Below are 20,131 nucleotides of genomic sequence, written 5' to 3'. Positions count from 1 at the left end.
ACAAGGCCCTCGGCGACACCCAAACCAGTCAGCGCGCTTGTTATAGCCTCCGGTAGGATGTTGTTGAGAGCGCCTTCTATGTCTCTCGAAGGCTACCAGATAATATTCTTTATTCTCTATTGATTTCTCTATCTCTGAAACTAGTGAGTTTAACGCTGTATCTGTGGATCTACCTTTAGAGTATGCATGTTGTGATCTCGCGAGTAGCGACGGGGTCAGGTTTTCCCTTATAAAATCGTGTATTAATCGCTCTAACGTCTTTTATAGAAATAAGGGAAGGCTAATAGGTCTGAAGTCTTTAGGTTTCGTATGCGAGCTCCTACCAGCCTTTGGTATGAAAACCGCCCTGACTTCCCTCCACCTTAGGGGGCCGTAGTTTATTCGTAATGTTGCTCTGAATATGATTATCAGCCATTTCATAATGTTGCCCAATGTTTTTTGTAGTTGTATAGGGATTATTCCATCTGGTCCCGGTGTTTTATAAGGTTGAAAGTTTTCTACAGCCCAAGTTATCTTGGCTTCTGTGACATTGTTGAGGATTACCTGGGAAGTGAGTATTTAGTAGTAAGTCTAATGATTCTTCGCTGGATTCTGTCCAGCTGGAGTCTGGCTTCTGAAGATACCCTATGGGTTGAGCAGACTTGGTTAGGATTTTTCTCAGTCGAGATGCCTCTACCGTAGTCTCGATCTCTCCACAAAAGGTTCTCCATGAAGACCTTTTTGCTTTTCTTATTTCTTTCTTATATATTTTTAATTTGTCATAATACAGGTCCCATTCGTTTTCGCTTTGGGAGAGGCGCTGTTGAATTGTTTCCTGCAATTATTTTGTAGCTTTTTCAGTTCGGGTGACCATCAGGGTGGCTTTTTCTTGTCTCTATGCCTATGGTTGCAGCACTTAGTCAGTCTATTGACCATGTTATCTAATATCTCTATGCTAGAAGGGTTGAGAGGGGGATCCATGGGTAAACGTTTTGCTAGTTCTTGAGAGTATCTTAGCCAGTCTGTTTTCCTATGGTTCCTGAATTTTAGTGCTTAAGGATGAATGACCTCTTCCTGGAGCCTGCATTCTATATATCTGTGGTCAGAGAATGGATGTGCATTGAGTACCCTCCAATTCACTATTCTATCTATAATAGAGTCTGTAAGAAGAAGAACTTCCCGAGGATTACGTATTATAAAAGTAGGCTCATTACCGCGATTGCTGAGCAATAATTTAGTTCCCAAAATAAAATTAAAGAGTGACTCACCTCGCTCGTTAATATCTGAACTACCCAAGGCGTTTGCGTCGCCTCGCATTAGTAGTTTGTGGCCGTGAACTTCGCTGTCCAGTATCAGCTCTTTTAGCAGGTTCGACGATACTGGATCTCCGTGTGCTTCCATAGATTTTTATAAAAATTTCAAGCAAATCAAACGAATATTGAGGGAGTTGTACAACTTCGACTGAGAGGATTCAGACAGGGCAACTAGGTGCTATGGAGGTTTTAGGCAAATTTGACCGATTTCTGTTTTCTACCCTATTGACTATAACTGACCTAAGTGAACACATTTGTCACTGTATACTGGTTTATGACTGACTTCGATAAAAACGCAAATTGGGCTTCATACCTCCCAATACTCTAACGGCGCATGCTGCATATGACATTCCTCATTCTGCTACTACTCTAAAGTGTGGAAAACAAATAAAAAAGCTACATAAAATTAATTATTGCCGCTGGTAAACTTACCAGTTTTGTCTCAAATTACAGGCTATGCAAAAGAGTAATTACAACATATTCCCGCGACGCTCTTAAATATTGTGAAGTCATTAGTTTCGAATGGTCCAAAAATGTAAATAAATTGATCGCATGTGTGCATAGGCACGTGGCTGTGTATATAAAGTACACACACACACGCACACAAATATCTCTAATAAGCACTTTGAATAAACTCAATTAGGCCATGTGAGCTGTTAACCAGGCATCTATAGGAATTCGCTCAATTACGCCTAATCACACGCTAGACTAACAAAGCAATTTTTCGATTTTTACGCTTGAAGATAGCTAATGAAACTGAGCTTTTTTTATTGTTTAGCAAATTGAAGAGGCGGCTCACAGTTATTAAACTACGAAAACAAGTCTATGCCCGTTGTGATAATTAATTTGTTAAACTTTTTAAATCATTGGAGTTTCGAATGCACTAGGCGATGAACGTACAGGTTGAACAAACAGGTCGTGATGGCTCAAAAAAATAACGAAAAGATTGTGGAAACAAAATTCGAAAATAATAATAGTATCAATGATGATTCGAGAGTCCATAATTGAACTCATCGTTCGACGAAAGTCAAAAATTTAGAAATTTGTAGGAGACCACTTAAACCTCAGGCAATAAAAATAATTTGTTCATACATTTAAAATAAAAAATAAATAATTGGCGCGTATACTTCTGTTAGGTTTTTGAACGAGCTTTTCCTCTTATTTGCAGTCTGTGACTTGATGCTGTTCGACGAATGGAGGAACTTACAGAGCGGCATAAAACTGTAAGTTCCGCCATTCATGGAACAGCATCAATTGATCCAATACTCTTTGATCTGCTATATCAGACTTACATTTACCACTTCAGGTAGACACTATTCTAATGAGTTGAAAGATCTCAGTACTGTGAAAATCAGGGATCTTATAAAATTGTTGAAAAGTACACACTGGTCTAAGGGTAGATAAGCAGAAATTTCCCACGTGGAATCACAATAGGCTATGAGGTTGAATATGTCTCGTAGCGGGCAATCACGTCAGCCTGACTTCATCTAACCAGACTTAACCTAACCCCATGCACTCCGGGAGCCATGAGTACTACCTAAATGATATGCTTAATTTGCTTCCCTTATATCTTCAGATACAACAGGAAGCAATAAAAGCAATATGTAGGCTCCAAAAAATGGTTTCTGGCGCAAATACGGAACTTCGGGACACAGAGAAATCTTTAAGTTGCTATCTGAGCAGTATCCACTGTTTTTGGCACCTAAAGACGACTTCATTCGCTTCATTTGGAAAACAAATTTATGTCACGCAATGAAACAATCCAGAATGCATTCAGGGAGGTTTGACGGATATTTTCTTTACCGATGGGCCAAAAAATGAAATAAGGTCTGGAGTGGGATGATACTTAAACGATAGTAATAATACTTAAACGATAGTAATAAGTATCACTATGTTATGGGGGAAATGGTAACTGTTTTCCAAACGGAAATTTGTGCTATACTGCAAGTAGCCGAATGGATAATCGAGAGGAGATGGAGCGGGAAACATATCGAAGTTTTCAGTGACAGTCAGGCTAAACTGAAGACCCTGGAGAACGCGAAGCAAACTTCAAAGATTGTTCAAGAATGTGAAAAGAAGCTTAATTCTGTCGCAAGACAGAACAGGCTTGTATTTATATGGATTCCAGGACACTATGGTGTTCAAAGAAACGAAGTTGCCGATGAATTGGACAACGATGGATCAGCGGTTCCCCCACAAGGACCAGAGCCAATAATCAGAATCAGTTCCGCAGGAATCATGATTTGGATCAGCGATTATGTAGGCAAACCTAAATAAAGAGTGATGAACCGATCTAGAACGCTGCAGAACTGCAAAGTGTTTTGTGACAAGTTCGAACCGAAAACTGTCAAATTGTCACACTTTCTACAAAAACTTGGAAGGACAGACGTTCGGTTGATGGTCGGGATACAACCCATGGGGTCAGCATATGACCACCATTTGAATCATTGAGGACCCAATGTGCCTGTCGTGCTTGGAGGTGGCGGATAACACTGAGCACTTTCTCTCTGAGTGTTCTGCTTTTGCTAGAGCACGGCAACGATTTTTTGGTTCCGATGTCATGAGAATGAGTCATATTCCTACTAATCTCTTAAAACTATCTCTGTTTCTATTTCTGAGTATTTTAGATGGCCGCCGTAGCCGAGTGGGTTGGTGCGTGACTACCATTCGGAATTCACAGAGAGAACGTAGGTAAAAATCTTGGTGAAACACCAAAATAAAGAAAAACACTTTTCTAATAGCGGTCGCCCCTCGGCAGGCAATGGAAAACCTCCGAATGTATGAAAAAGCTCCTCATAAAAATATCTGCCGTTCGGATTCGGCTTGAAACTGTAGGTCCCTCCATTTGTGGAACAACATCAAGACGCACACCACAAATAGGAGGAGGAGCTCGGCCAAACACTCAGAAAGTGTTGCGCGCTAATTATATATATATATATATATTTTAGGAGCCACCAAATCTCTTGGCAAATATTTCTGCAAACACTCCTTCATATAAAATTCTTGGCTTAAAAGTGTAATGTCCGTGACAATGAATGTTTTGGTGTTCATGCCACACTGACAGATGAATCGCCAAACCAAATATTTTTTTGGGAAATTTGTCCAACATTTTTAGTTTAGAGACTCTTGGAACTCTTCCTCTCTTCGTTGGAGTACAAAACTCGGGGCCATGAATCTACCTAAAATCTGTTTTGACATATGATTCAGCGTCCATAATCATGCAGCCATCTTTATGGATGTCTTGGCTGTAAATTTTCGCGCATTTTTTTTTAGCACTCTTTTCTTATAATTTCGTTTGGTTGCTACAACATTTTTATATGACCGCAAGCCTTCACATTTGTGTACTTTTCGGGCATAACCTTTCGACCTATAGACCTGTTTTGCAGCGTCTGGAAGTAAAGGCAAGGGTTTTTTTCGGAATAATTACACCTCTTCTTTGGGTTGTGACTGCCACACAAATCCCCTTCTCTTTCACTATCAGGCCTTCGTTCAACAGACACGGTTTCATTCAATTTTTTTTTAACACAAAAGCTACTGTACTTTTCGGACTCATTAAAATGTTTGCTTTGTCATTGTCGCACAACCATTTTCTTGCCTTTCGCGCACAATTTTTTCCGCGAGCTCACACTTAAACGCATAAGTTTTGAAAAATAAGTAGAAGTTACGAGAAGTGAGTTTAAGTTAATATCAACAACAAACACTCTGTTGTTTACTAATTTTTTATTTACAGTTAGTTTTACGCGAATGATTAGTAAACACAATTGGTAGTTCATTGCGTGTCCACATTTAATAACCAAACTGCTTATTCCATAGTAATATTTTCAAAGCCTTAGTCCACTTAAGCAGCGCAACTTAGGATGGGATTTCAAGACAAAATCTTTTCTCAAGGAATAACAGCTAATGTCGAGATAGGATTTAGAAAGCACAAAAAAGGAGAAAAAGCCCATTGTTTGCATTGCTCAATTTTCCTAAGTTAACCCATTCGATCCCATTGTACTCGCTTGAGTACAGAAAAAGCATCTTTTTCGAAACGACGTCAAAAGCCAACGCTTACAAATTTTTAAATGTACTCGCCACTTTATAATACAGAGCAATGTCGAAAAGGAATACACATGTTTCTCCTTCTTTTTTTTGAGTCCAGTTATCCTTTATTCACTTGTCTTTGCGTGCACCTTTGCTATTTTTCTTCTTTTCATGGTTTAGTTTGCAATAAGCTCTCTGTTTGACAAAATCTAAGTTATCACGGAAAAAGTTCAGTGTTGTAATATTCATAATACATATAATTTGTATACTTTATACCAAAAAAACGAAAAAAGTTGTGGAAAAGTGCATTTCGGTAGGTTTGAATTCTAGTGTACTCACATGGGTACAGTGGGAACATTCATATATATTTTGTGTGCATATTTCATGTAGATTTGGTAATGGATGTAAAAAAATTTTACGGAAAGAGGTTTCATAACCTTTCTGCGGCCACCGACTATATTGAATCAAGGACCGTAGTCACTTCGATTTCGCTATTATACCGCCAAATACCCACTGTGACACAGATGAGGAGGACATTGAAGAGGATAATATATTGCGTGATGATATTCCAACCTTGGAATCGTATTTTTCGATTCTTCTTTACGTCATATGACCTTCTTAGAATTTTGAAAGAACAAGGACTTAAGGCTACTGGGACTGTTCGTGAACGGCGGACCAAAAAATGTCCTCTGAAAACGAACAAAGAACTACAAAAGAAGCAACGGTCTCCCCGTTTGATTTTATGTAAGTTTATCATAATGATTTATTTGAATAGTTGTTTTGTATCAAATTTTGTAGGTTTTCTGACTCAGGAATACTTTTTGTGACGTGGAATGACAATAGCGTTGTGACAGTCTGAACAAACTTTGATAGATTTGCACCTTTACATACCGTCAAACGATGGTCAAGACAAGAGAGGCGCAAGGTGAATGCCCATCAGCCGAAGTTGATAGCGGAATACAACTCAGGAATGGGAGGAGTTGACCTCCACGTCCAAGCTTTGAATACTTACAATATAAAGTTTAGAGGAAAGAAATGGTGGTGGCCTCTTTTCTCCACAATGACAAGCTCGTGCGTAGTAAACGCATGGAAGCTTTATAAAATGGCAAGTAAGAGTCAATGCGACTTGTTGCAATACCAACGTGAAATTGTGCGATTTTATTTACGCAATTATAATATCCGGGACATATCTTCAAAACGATCGACAACGGCATCAATAGCTGGTTCCTCATATAACCATTTTCCCAAAAGGATATCGAATCAGCTGAGGTGCAGGGAGTGTCACCAAAGAATTCGATGGATTTGCGAGTTATGCAATGTAGCCCTTTGCGTAGAGAGAGAATGTTTCAAAAACTTCCATACTGTTAACCGAACTAATAACCAAGGAAGTCTTTGAAAGTGTCTTTTTATTTAATACTCCATATTTTCATATACAGGCAATGTATATACATATTATCCCATTGTACTCGATTGGGTACAGCCCAAAAAATGAATTTCTTTGATTTTTTTTCGTGTTTTTTTTTTTTAAGGAGCTTAATTACACTATTTCAATAAACGTTTTATAAACGCATTTAAAAAAAATAGTTTTATATAAGGTTGGGATTTAATGGGTTAATAGTTTCTTATCTTTCATTATGGCAATTCAGGCAAATTAAAATTTTATAAAATTCCCAACACTGAGCATACAAATATTTGCTTAATCAGAATTTCGTGATTTTAGGTCATGGCTCAAAATTTAAAATTGCTCTGTTGTACACTTGCCGAAATAGAGTTGAGTTGTTATTCCTTGGTGGCACAGATATTCTGATTTCCAAATGTAAGCAGCGGTCAGTCGATAAAAGTCTACTCAAACACCAAAGCTCTTGCATACAAGTTGCACACCTATGCAATTTTGATGCGTTGAGTAACGCCTTGCATACGTCGCCACTAGCAAGTGCGGTTTTTCACTGTAAAACTACACCAACAACACATGCACGTCAACGCATTAGAATAAAAACGCACTACTAATTTCACTAGAGACCACAGAGAGCTGCCTTGGGCACTACCAAAAATCACTAACGAACAGTGAATTTCGCTAATGAACTCTCACCTACATACAGCTGCACATGCATATGCATATATGATCTGTAGTGGTAATTATATTTAGCAACAACATGCTGTATGGTATGTATGTATGCATGTAATGCAAGGAGAGCTAGTGTGGGCTGGAATAAATACTGATTATTCCTGAGAGCGAGCACTGCACCATCACTATGAGGTTTAAGCTCTCATATTGGTTATATTTATGTTCTAAAATATGAGTAGGTGTTTATCTGTGTATGGATGCATGCGACAGTGTTTAATGCATTTTCATGCAAAACCGTAACTAATTTAATTATATATAACGCGTTGGTGATCAGAAAGTGAAGCTAAGTGAAGCGCTCGTTGTGGGTATTTGTGGTTGGAACCTGATTGATTTCATTAGTGGTGATAAATGCAGTGGAAAATATGACAACATTTTATAAAGTTTTTAACCAAAGCTGTGGAGCGCTTAAAATGTGCCTAAATTCGTAACTAAAAATGTGACAGGTAGTGGAGCACAGCTTTAATATGCATTAGTTGGTAAGAAATATGAAGGAAAATTAAGGTGGAATAATTTATTTACTGAAATACATCGCCGTGGACAAAGACGTAGGAAGCGTAAGGCTATATTTTGGATTTAATCTTTCGCTCATTTAAACCGTTCTTGGATTAGTTTAGCAGTATATTTGAAAACAATGTTTTTTCGTGAACGGAAACAGCTCTCAAAGCTGTCCTACGTAAATTCTCAGCTTATACTTCGACTTTTAAACACTGCATTAAATAACTATATTTCCAGGATTTATTGACAAGTTGTTAAATTTTTTTGTGCTTGTTTAATAATTTTTCTATTGTATTTAAATGTAATCATTTTTTTATCAAAATATAATTCGTTCTTCTACAAAAACCATAAAGACTCAAATTTCAAACTATCTTTAAATTACGAAAACAATTCCTTTAAAATTTCACAATTTTTAATTAGAAGTTTTAGAAAAATTTAGAAAAAATAAGGGGAAAAAACCAAAAATTTGCATCAAAATTTCACTAGAAAATTTAACTGGAATTTTAGTAAAATTATCTCCAAATTAGGAAAAAATTCAACAAATTCTCATCAAGATTTCACAATTTTTAACCAAAATTTTAGAAAAATTACCCCCAAATTAGAAAAAAAATTCGAGTACGCCATTGAAATGCAAGTTTCAAGTAGATCTTTGTGAATTTAGGTTTCTAACAATTTTTTTTTTGTGCTGTGGATGCTTTGTGCATTTTTTCCACATAAAGAGTACTCGAAATTTTTTTTATCATACATGGAAGAAAACACCGCATTTCAGAAAACTGTCTTGCTGAGAAGTTGTTTCAAACTGTTTTAAGCAACCTACTTCTTCTGTAAATTTTTCCAGTAAAATTACAAGGCACATTGGCATATTTCATTTATTTCAAACCTCAAACATAAGAATATTTTTTACAGACCCCAAATAAATAAAATTAAAATAGTTTAGAAATTCATAAAGTTCCTTCCTTGGCCCCAAAAAGTGAAGCGCAATAGAACTCGGGATCTCATTGAATTCTCTTAGAGCGCGGACACTGGGAGCATTAGGCATATCCTTCGTGTTAATTACTTTAAGATAAAATGGGTATTGTTAGGTACTGAACTGAATACGGAATGATCTTCAGCGATAGTTGTCTTGCGTTTTATATCCTCGTGTAAATAAAAGAGAAAAGGTGGCGTGATCCTCCCATATTGTTTATGTTACTCTGTTGTATTTACTGCTACAACAAATAGGTACCAATAATTAGAGCGACGAAACTGTGAGCGAAGAGAGTAGAAGTATAGTGAATATATAGCAAAAACAATGCTGACGATGGCGTTATCGTTGGCAGCGATTGGGGCTGCGTCTGCAGTTGTTCCGCAAAGCTGCGCTCGAGATCATAAATGTGTTGAGAGACGGCATGTAAATGAGAATGTACATAACGCAATCCAATTTTCGTGAGCATGAGCGACGGTAAGATTTTTTTTGCAAGAGAGGGGCGTGAACAGTGAGAATGAAATTTGTTAATGGAAATGCGACGCACGAAAAGACTTCATAAATCGAATTCATGCAAGCTGTATGGCTTAATATCAGATTAGATTAACTCTAAAGCAGAAGGCATTTAATTACTACACTAGCGTCTATGCTATTTAGCCATATAACTTAAGCTTGAAAACACCCAACACCGTCAGCAGAAAAAATTATCAGAAATCAACGCGATAATTGAGCCATTTCAAACTTGCAATTTATTTTGCAACAACAAATTCAATAGGGTATAAAACTGCATATTGAAACATTTTTTCGAAATATCTTGATTAAAATGTGTGAAGTTTTGATGGCTTTTTTTAATATTTTTTTTTTTTTGTAATTTTCACTTGGAATGCATTGGATTTGCTTGATTGAAGCTTAGATTTATGTAGTTTTTCTAGTAGAATGAACTATATTTTCATTAGAAAATTATGAGAATTATATAATAAACAAATAAATTATCTAAACTTGGCAATGAGTCTTTGTGCAATAGATTTTTTAACGCCATGTAATAGGTTTTCTTAAAGGAGTTAGAGATGACAGTTCCACGGAGAGTGCTGGGTATGTACTCGCTAGTCCCTGATTGCGCGTTTTACAGATACCATAGGTACCTGATGCTCGTGGTCAATGAAACTTAAAATACTACAATAATTGTATTACTATATAATCTATCGCCTGAAAATGAGTGTTTCGGTAGTAGTAATTTGAGTTTTGGAAAGAGCAAATAGTTAGTCGGAGCCAAAGTAATTGAATGCGTTGATTTTTCGTTGATACCAGCTGAGTTCTTAGTGGTAATTCAATCACGGTGATAGCTTTGTGAGGCGATGGGTTTTAGTCATGATTCTATTATTAAAGGTTAGCTCACTTGCGACATTAGATTTTTGACATTCCCTTACGAAAGGTTGAATACAATAATGTGAAGAGGAGGAAAAAATGAAATCCTTTTTGCTAGAAATGGTAGCAAAAATGTATTTTTTTAAAGAAACAAACTGCAAGCGGCTTAAAAATTAATTTAAGTTATTACTTGAATGTAAAATTGAATGTGAAACTGCTAAGCCTGATAGTAAAACAAAACATTCTTTCACTTACTCCAGAATTATGTTTTGCGAATTAATTTTTAAATTTAAAACCGATCGCGAAATTTGCCCACGCAAGTTTGTGATTTGGGCTCGAAGTCACGATTATTCCTACATTACTAACTACATTCCTACATTCCTATTGTGAAAAAGCTTCTTGTCGTCGGCGCTGGCATTCTCGAGCTTCCTAAATTCCTATTTTGAAAAAGCTTGTTGTCGTCGGCGCTGGCATTTCCAGCTCCGAACACGCAACAGCCTTTTCCCAGTAGCAGCCGCATGCCGAATAGTGTACCGTTGAAACTTTTGAATAGCACCTTCAATTTTTTATAAATACTCAGAAAACTGGTACTATGCTTTGCTAAGCCTCTTCTGCTTACTGAGCAAACCTTCTTTTATTGAATTATGGATTTTAGTGGTGCAACTTTTTTTGCCCCATCTGCGTTTTCAAATGTCTCGTAATACACAAATACAATTTTTTGCTTAACACCTAATTTATTAATTTTTTTTTTTTTTTTGTTTTCGAGCTTGCTAAATCTCTTTAAGCGGGCTGTGTAAGCGATCAAGTCACTGCATTTTTTTCACAAAATACGTTCACACTGACCAGTTGAAGTTGTGTAAAATATCTTAGCTGAAGGCGGTATCCCTACCACTCAGGCGATAACTTCTTGCGCTTTCAGGTTATGAACCGAGAGTTTCTCAACATGACTTCTAAAATACAAAATTGCTTAATTTTTATTTTTAAACTGTTATTCAAAGCATTTGAAATAATTGAAAAATATTGCGATGCCCCCAGGATTATATTGAGCTTCGTATTTTTAAATATTTCAAGTAATTAATTTAAGCTGTTTTAATGGCCTCCAAATATTTAGTTTTCGTATTTTTATTTTGTGAGCTCATGAAAAGAATTTTCTAATTAAGTAAGTACCAAAACACAAAAAAATTATGAATGTAAAAAGCGAAATACTTTACTATGTAAGCGTTATATGTCAAGTTAATTAAATTTAAATTTTATTATTCCCCTTCCTACTGCTACATTTCAAAGAGTTCGAAATTAATACAATTTAAATGTTTTTACACCTAAACCTGAAACCAAGCATACTGATATGCTTTACAAAAACAATTAAAAAAAAATTAAATTTTAATCACTTCTTTATTATACATTTTTCTCTCTCTCCCTCTCTCACTCTCGCTTCTTTCTCTGGACACTGCATACTTCGTTCGTTCTCTGCCATAGGTGCCGCCCACTAATCAAACCAAACTCGAGGGCGAAAAGGTGATATTCTCGTGCGAAGCGAAAGCAATGCCGGGTAATGTCACCGTTAGATGGTTTCGCGAGGGCTCTCCCGTACGGGAGGTGGCCTCATTGGAGACGCGTGTCACAATACGCAAAGATGGTTCGCTAATTATAAATCCCGTTAGCGCAGATGATTCCGGTCAATATTTATGCGAGGTGACGAATGGCATTGGAGATCCACAGAGTGCTTCGGCTTATTTAAATGTTGAATGTAAGTACATACGCGCACATATACATATACAAATATATTTGCTAATAAAATGAAATGATAATTAAATAAATGCAAACTTTTAGCGCTTCTATTTTGATTTGTATTTATATTTCATTTTATTTTTTAATCTATTGTCAATTTATTAAACATTTTTTATTGTAATGCATTTATAAACGCGATTTATTTACCACTTAAAACTCGGCAAATACATCAGGGTATTTATTTGTTTTAGATTTAGTCATTTTTTTTTCCTCAGGGAATTTGTCGAAATTCGAAAGATCTTCCATATTTGTGATGAGTGGCACATAAGGTGGTACTATTTGCTGATTCAAAAGGCCATACCAATCGACACCCTTAAACCACTCGTGATTTTTTATATCTTTTTGAGCATTCGACAAGCAGCCGAGTCTGTTGGCAATAACACAAAAATGCATACAGACTTTTTATTTATATTTTTAATATATGTGACCTGGTATATGGAAAGGTACATACCTTACGTGTCAAAAAATCATTTTTCACTTTTTTGTTGATTCGAATAGTGTGTGAAAGGCTCTTTAAAATGGTGAAAACCAGAAAATCATAATTTGTTTAAAAGTTTGTTAAAAGCAAAAAACAAGAAAAGTACAAATACGAAAAAGACTGATTTTTTTGTCATGATACAAATTAGAATATCGAAGACAATAATTTGTGTAAATTAAAAACAGAACCATTCCTGGACAGTCTGAGGTAAAATGAATACGATTCCGAAGTCTGTTTTCAAAAAATTTGTTACAAAAAATGTATTCATAACTTTATAAATGGTGGTTTTTAAGGATTTGTCAAAATTTTTGTCACGAATTGTGGCATTGTTTCAACATCAAAAGTTAATTAAAATGTTCAAAAACTGTTATTCGGGGGTTTGCGAGGTCGCTGAATATGAATATGGAGTGAGATTATTTAAAATCAAAATGGCGGATCCAATATGTCGGACATGTTTTTTAAAATTTAACGGATCCTCTTAAGATTCAATACAAGGGGGTTTCTGGTGTTGCTTATTACGAATCCGATATCAGATATTGATACTGTGATTATGCTGAAGAAAATAAGCCAAATCGGATTGAAAAATATTAATATTTAAAAAAGTTACAAGGGTTTTTGGAAGTTTAAACTTTAACTGCTGTTTTCTCGAAAACTTGTTTTCGCACGTAAGGTACCTTTTCGTAGACCAGGTCACATATGTATTATAATAAACAAATATATTTAAAAATAGCTTAAAAGTCTTGAACCTTCATGAAACGCACCTCTTTGAAGCATCAACCACCAATAGTCTTTGTACCAAATCCTTTAGCGCTGGTGGAAATGTGGGTGGTATTTTGTAAGCGGCATCACAAATTTTGCTATACATCATCATTACTTCCCGATTATATATGGCAAATGGTGAATTACCAGCGACAAATTCATAAACCAAAACTCCGAAGGCCCACCAATCGACGCTGGTCGAGTAGGGCTTTGACTTAATCAATTCGGGTGCCAAGTACTCAGGGGTGCCGCACAAAGTCATAGTTCGGGTCTCCACAAGCTTCGCCAAAAAAAAAAAAAGAAAAATTTTAGGCATTTTGCATTGTTCAGAGCGCATTTCCATATGCTTCAAAGAGCCTAATACATATGGGCATTTTCACAAAAAGGTCAACCACGAGTGCAAAACGAATAACGAAGACTCGAATAGTACACAGAACTAATTAAAAAACTAAAAAAAAACAAAAAATTGTGTTTCCCATATTTTAAAACCCAAAACAAAAAATAATGATTAAGCAAAACGCAGATGCATCTGAGTTTTCCACAGAATCCACTAGTCGTTCCATTACTCACTTCTCTTAACTGGTCGCACTGACTCTCGTTTGGTTCATCTTTCACAGAGAAGGTGCTCAATAGTCTCCTACACTGAAAGATCCCAGCTTGTGAAATGGGGATTAAATATTAAACCTAGCTTTTCGGCGTGTGGGCCGACTGTCTAACGACCGTCAAACACAGCTAAAAGTTTGGAAATTGAATTTCGTGGAGTCTCCAGGACTTTTTGCGTACTGCGCTTATTCTACTGAAGGCAAAGGGTTTCCGAAATAGCACACGAAGAGCTTCAGCTCTTCTGCGCCTTCCTGAGAAGTAAGTTATGTTGTTGTATTGTTGTAACAAAAGTCATAGGAGTGTCGATGACCGGGTAGAAGACCTCTGAGACCAATTAAGTCCTTTTCCTGGCCAGATCATCAGCAATTTCATTTCCCTCTATGCCCTTCTCTTTTCCTATGATCTAGAAATGCCTAGATCAGAGAAACGTTACCTGCACAGCCAAGAGACTTAAGCTCCTCCTTACAGAAACTGAATAGTTTGGATCTGCATCAGGGCGTCGTCAGAGCCTAAATCGCGGCATTGACTATTGGAAAAAAATATTAATAATTCCCTCGCTTCCACGTTCCCTGAACATTTTCCATGCCTTCAGGACGCAAAGACTTCTACCTGAAAAACACCAGCAGCATTCGGCAATTTTAAGGTAATAGATAAATTGGCTGATTTAGGCAAAACCCCTGCTTCGACTCCCAATTCCATCTTGGAACCGTCATGTTCTCCTCGTTCCAATCCTGCCTACCTTGAAAGATTTCCCTGACGCGACCCTTAAACTTCAGTTTGTGGATGTAAGTTTGAAGTCAAGTATCATTCCAGGATACCTAACTTCCGTTGAAAGCGGGAAAACGTGGTTGTTTAGTATGGGAAGCCTAAAGTATGGAGGTTTACATTATCTGGAAAAAAGTACCAACTCGGTGGACTCCAGAGTAGACTTTGAAACCACAAGTGGTAGCCCGGTGAGTGAGAGAAATAGTCTCAATACTATTTGGAAGAGTAATATCTACGAGGCAGATCTATATTTGTCTGCAGCGACAGCCAAGTTGCGCTCATGGCCTCAGACAGCCCCCAACCACTTCAAAGGTAGTCAACCACTTTAAACCAGGCTGAACTATGTCGGTAGACATAATAGTCTGATCCTAACCTGGGTACTGGGACACTTGGGTATCGCGGGTAGCGAGATCTCTGACTCTTTAGCCAGAATAAGCTCTGAGGCTAACTTTCTCAGCCCGGATCCCGTTCTGTCACTCCCTTCTGCAGCCATCAAAGCCACGGTTAGCAAACGGGTTACTCTAATCCACAAGCGAGCTTGGCAGGCGAAGTAAGGCTGCAGATGGACAAAACTGAATATCTACGAAAAAAAATGTAGCCTATAACCTGCTCAGAAAATCATTTTAACTACTCGGAAATTCTCTTCAAATTCGGCTCATCCGTTTCGGAGTTTAAAAGTTACACAAGTGAACAAATCGACTTACTTGTACATACCTTTGTAAATCCAAAATCCGTTATTTTGAGATAACCCTTTTTATCGATTAATATATTCTCTGGCTTCAAATCGCGATACAGCAACTGCAAATTATGCAGGTATTCCAAACCGAGGAACACTTGCGCGGAGTAAAAACGTGCTTGCTTTTCCGAAAATTTGCGCACTCTAGTTGAAGGAAATCAAATATTAAATGGGTGCTAATTCAAACTGCTCAAAACGCTCAATCCGTTTCTTTATATACCTGCGATGATAGGTGAAGAGCTCGCCGCCATTTATGAATGGTAAGCCAAAGATTAAACTATCGAAATCCTTTCGCGAGAAATCCATCATAACCACATAGGGAAAATCGATGCTGAGCAGCACCCGTTTCTCATTGAATATGTGCGGCACTTGCTTTGTCTTAACGATCATTTCCTTCAACACGAATTTGGCAGCATAGTAATTACCCGTCGATTTCTCGCGCACCAATTTCTAAGCAAAATACTCAATTTCTAATACACAAATAATTATTTATATGCGTCTGTACGCACCACTCTGCCAAACGAGCCAGCGCCAATGACGGCCAATTCATCAAAGCCTTGCATGCCTGTGTCTGGCGACGGTTGCATTTTGTCCCACTTTTTGCGGAAGTTCTCCTTAAAGACGACTAGCAGCATATCGTAGTCAACTTTTCCACTGAATCTGGTGTTTATGGCTGCAGTCTCGTAGAGATAATTTTTAATTACGATAAAGTCTTAATTACATGGAAATTCGTACGACATATTTTCATTGACTTTATTTGAAAACGCAATTAAATAAATACATACAGACATAGCTACCTATAACTGTTTAAAACAGTTAGTCACAATTCCTTGGTTGCACCTCCCTACCTCTGTTAGCCTTTTCCACAGCGATTGTTTTCAATTCACCCTCACTGACATCCAAATTGGATCTATCCATGGGCACCAACTCCATTTGATGAGCCATTTTTGTTGAGGACTTTTTAAATTACCGCTAGCCTTATATTTAAAGGCTTACAACAATCAATAGAGTGCGGCTTCTCACGCAAATCAATACAATTCAAATTGTCTGGAAAAAAACGAAACGTGAATTGTAACTGAAAGTAAAAATTCAAAAGTTGAATATCAAATGTCTAAATTCCGAAGAGAAAATAAATTCCCATGTAAGTGGAAAAAGTATTGTCAACTGTATTGATTGGCAGTAATTTGAGCAAATAAATACAGGGCCTTCGCACATATAAATAGGCGTCGCCTGTAAAAATGCAACATTTTGTTCCTTTTTTGCTTTGGTTAGCATTTCGCTCGCCTAGCACTTATCGGCACCTTTCAAATGGAGCCCAGTCGCTGGGCTGCCACTTGCGGCCTCCAAGTAAACTCTAACAAAACGGAGCCGGTGCTATTTACCAGAAAATATCAACCTTCACACTTTAGCCTTCCCAAATTAAACAACCACGTTCTCCTACTTTCATCGGAGGTTAGGTATCGTGGCGTCATATTTGACTCCAAGCTCCATTGGAAGCTACACATTGAAAATTGGTAAAGGAGGCCATTGTAGCCTTTTCTATTTCTGCAAATCTACTAGACAAAAAATTGCGACCCAAGCAACTCGTTCTTTGGATGTAGAACGTAATGGTTTTGGCATTTCTAACGTATGGATGCCTGTTTTGGTGGCAATCGCGTCGGAAGAGCTATAATATCAATAAATTGGAGAGCGTGCAAAGGACTGCTTGTACTGGCATCATCGCAGCATTTAAAACTTGCCCCAGTTCTACCCTGAATGTCGTTTTGCACTTACTTCCCATCGGCTACTACGTTATTTCCATCGCAGCTCAAAGTGCAATCAGGTTAAAGGAGGTTGGCCGCTGGAGGCAATCTCGCAAGGGACATGGTAGCATTTTTGGGCAGTTAACACCGTATTTCTCCGAAATTCGGACTTCTTTTCAAATAGGCCGGATTGGATCAAGATAAAAAATTTGCACCGAAGCTAGCACCTCTGTCTTAACTGACGGCTCTAAGACGGTATAGATAGATGGGATCGGAGCAGCGGTTTTCTCTAAATCAGCCAAATCCTAAATCCTGCAGGCATGCACAATGCTTAGGAAACGTAGGAGCAAGAGATAGTCGAGCCGCGAACAAGGCGCTGATGATGCCATGGTGGACAACTAGTAAATTCCTTTAAGAAGGAGCTCAAATCTCTTTGGTGGGCAGGTAACATTTCTCTTATCTGGGATCTAGGGCTTAGGAATATATAAGGAAATGAAATTGCTGGGAACCTTGCTAGGAAGGGGACTAAATTGGCCTCATAGACCTCCTACCCAGTCATCGGCATACCCCTGACTGTTGTTAAAAGGGAATTGCTCAACTTTCAGCTTTCTCAGGAAAGCGCAGAAAAGATGGTGCTCCATTTCTTCAAGTGCTATTTCGAAAACCCTTGGCCCCAGTACAATAGAAGGAGAGGACTCGAAAAGTTCTGGAGACTCCTCGCCATTCAATTTCCAAACTCTTAGCTGAGTTTACCAGTCATTGGACGATAGGCACACACACGCGGAAAAGCTAGGTTTATCATTTAACAGCCATTGCAGAAGACGTGGAGATCTTTCAGTTAAGGAGGCTGTTGAGGACTTTCTCTGTAAATGTACGGGTTTTGGCAGCTAGACAATTATGGCCGCTGGATGCTCTTTTGTTTGACAGTCTGAGGCCGTGCATCAGCTCTGGTCGGCTGTAGATATCTTCCTGTTAGAGATCTCATAATCGTATCAAAACGTCGCTTTAGTGCTACTTAGGGTGTCTCAAAATTTCTGGCTGTTCTATCAGTTTGCCCAAAAAATCAAAATTTGCTGTACAAATTTAGTGGAAATTTTAATTATTCTCTAACATACATTTTGTTTTTTTTTTAGATCCTGCCAAAGTGACCTTTACACCCACTGTACAGTATCTACCCTTCCGTTTGGCGGGCGTCGTTCAATGCTACATCAAATCGAATCCCACATTACAATATGTCACATGGACCAAAGACAAACGCCTCCTCGAACCGTATCAGATGAAAGATATCGTCGTCATGGCAAACGGTTCATTGCTCTTCACGCGTGTCAACGAGGATCATCAGGGCCGCTACACTTGCACACCGTACAATGCGCAAGGCACCCAGGGCTCGTCCGGTCCCATGGAGGTGTTGGTACGCAAACCGCCCACTTTCACCGTCGAACCAGAGTCGCTGTATCAGCGCAAGGTAGGCGACAGCGTCGAAATGCATTGCGATGCCATCGAAGCAGAAGGCACACAACGACCGACCATCAAATGGCAACGTCAAGATGGCGGCGAACTAACCGAATCGCAACGTACGCGCGTTAAAGTGTCCGGTGGCAATATTACAATCGAAAATTTACGTGGTGAAGATTTTGGCTACTATCAGTGTGTCGTATCGAATGAGGTGGCCACACTGATGTCGGTGACGCAGTTAGTTATCGAGGGTACACAGCCGCATGCGCCATACAACATCACCGGCAAAGCGACTGAGTCTTCGATTACGCTGCAATGGATGCCTGGCTACAGCGGTGGCTCCGAGTATAAACAAGACTATACGATTTGGTATCGCGAGGCGGGCGCCGCTGACTGGCAAACGATTTCGGTGACACCGTCGGGCAGCACACAGGTAACCATCAACGGCCTGGCCTCGGGCACTACATACGAGTTTCAGGTGGTCGGTCGAAATGTGCTTGGCGATGGACTTATGAGCAAGGTGATGACGGTGCGAACATTGGGTGAGTTGAACTTTCAAATGTTTTCTTATTGCGAATTACTTATTGATACCTTAGATGCACCTTGAAAAGTTTGCAAATCATGTGAGGGCAGAGGTATGAGGTATGTGAAGGTAAAGCGAAAAAGTGAAACGAAATAGTGAGAAATTTGTGTGTGAAAAAATTTCAAAAGCGTCTTTGTTAAGAATTTTTATTATAAGCTTTGAGAAGTGATAGTATTTATTACAATTTCAGCAATGTTTCACTACAAAATTTTTTAAATAAACTTTTTTTAAAATTTGCTATTTTTGCTTATTACAAAAATCCTAACTAACTAATTATATAAAATTTTTCGAATTAATTTTTCTTAATTCTTTTTTTGTTTAGCACCATTTTCACAAAAATTGACCATTTCAGTTCCAAATTTTGTCTCGGAAAAATTTTACGAATTTCTTCTCAAAGTTGTACAAACATTTTGAAGCCTTTTCACATTACTACTTTGGACGAGTTAAAGTTACGAAATCCAAATAATTTCGAAATTATTTAATATTTTTTCTGGAAATTTTTTAATAGTACAAATTTTGGATCGCATTTTTTTGATAAAATTTTTACAAAATATGTTGGTATTAGCTTTGGAAAAATAAAAATTACGAAAACTAGCTGTTTGAAACTTAAAAAAAAATTTTTTTTGTGAAATTTTAAAAATTTTGTGAAAATTCTACCAATTTGTAGCAAAAGTTCAGGTAAAATTTTCACGAAATTTTCGTAAAAAATTTTAGTATATATTTCACACAATTTTTTGAGCCACAAAATTTTATATTTCATTTTTTACGATATTTTTTTTAAGTTGAAGAAATATTTTGAAGTCTTCTCACACTAATAATCTGGAAAAGTTGAAGTTATGAAAAATAGCAATTTGAAAATTTGAAACTTCTGTTTAGTTTGTAAATTGTGAAATTCCAAAATTTGTGACACAATTTTTTATTAATATTTTTTTTTAATTTTATAAAAAATTGTGTTACA

The 20,131-nt window shown here is 37.6% G+C and overlaps 2 protein-coding genes across 4 annotated transcripts in view; one reads left to right on the top strand and one right to left on the bottom strand.

Annotated features, from left to right (window-relative positions):
- Positions 1-20,131, top strand: part of LOC128863498 (protein turtle) — a 234,167-nt gene that overhangs the window by 128,973 nt on the left and 85,063 nt on the right. For all 3 annotated transcript variants that reach the window (XM_054102694.1, XM_054102692.1, XM_054102695.1), the window contains 2 exons: positions 11,741-12,011; positions 18,269-19,132. In XM_054102694.1, coding sequence (XP_053958669.1) covers positions 11,741-12,011; positions 18,269-19,132 — 1,135 coding nt within the window. The remainder of the gene's footprint in view (positions 1-11,740; positions 12,012-18,268; positions 19,133-20,131) is intronic.
- LOC128863499 (cAMP-dependent protein kinase catalytic subunit 2-like) lies at positions 12,180-16,431 on the bottom strand. Its single transcript, XM_054102696.1, has 6 exons — positions 16,242-16,431; positions 15,903-16,066; positions 15,614-15,843; positions 15,372-15,537; positions 13,292-13,569; positions 12,180-12,419 (listed from the first exon to the last, which is right to left on the bottom strand). The coding sequence occupies exons 1-6, from the start codon at positions 16,336-16,338 to the stop codon at positions 12,203-12,205; spliced, it is 1,152 nt and encodes a 383-aa protein (XP_053958671.1). The 5' UTR covers positions 16,339-16,431; the 3' UTR covers positions 12,180-12,202.

Source organism: Anastrepha ludens, chromosome 5, assembly GCF_028408465.1.
Source record: "Anastrepha ludens isolate Willacy chromosome 5, idAnaLude1.1, whole genome shotgun sequence".
NCBI lineage: Eukaryota > Metazoa > Arthropoda > Insecta > Diptera > Tephritidae > Anastrepha > Anastrepha ludens.
Note: the sequence above shows the minus strand (reverse complement) of the source record. Positions and strands in the feature narration are given on the sequence as shown.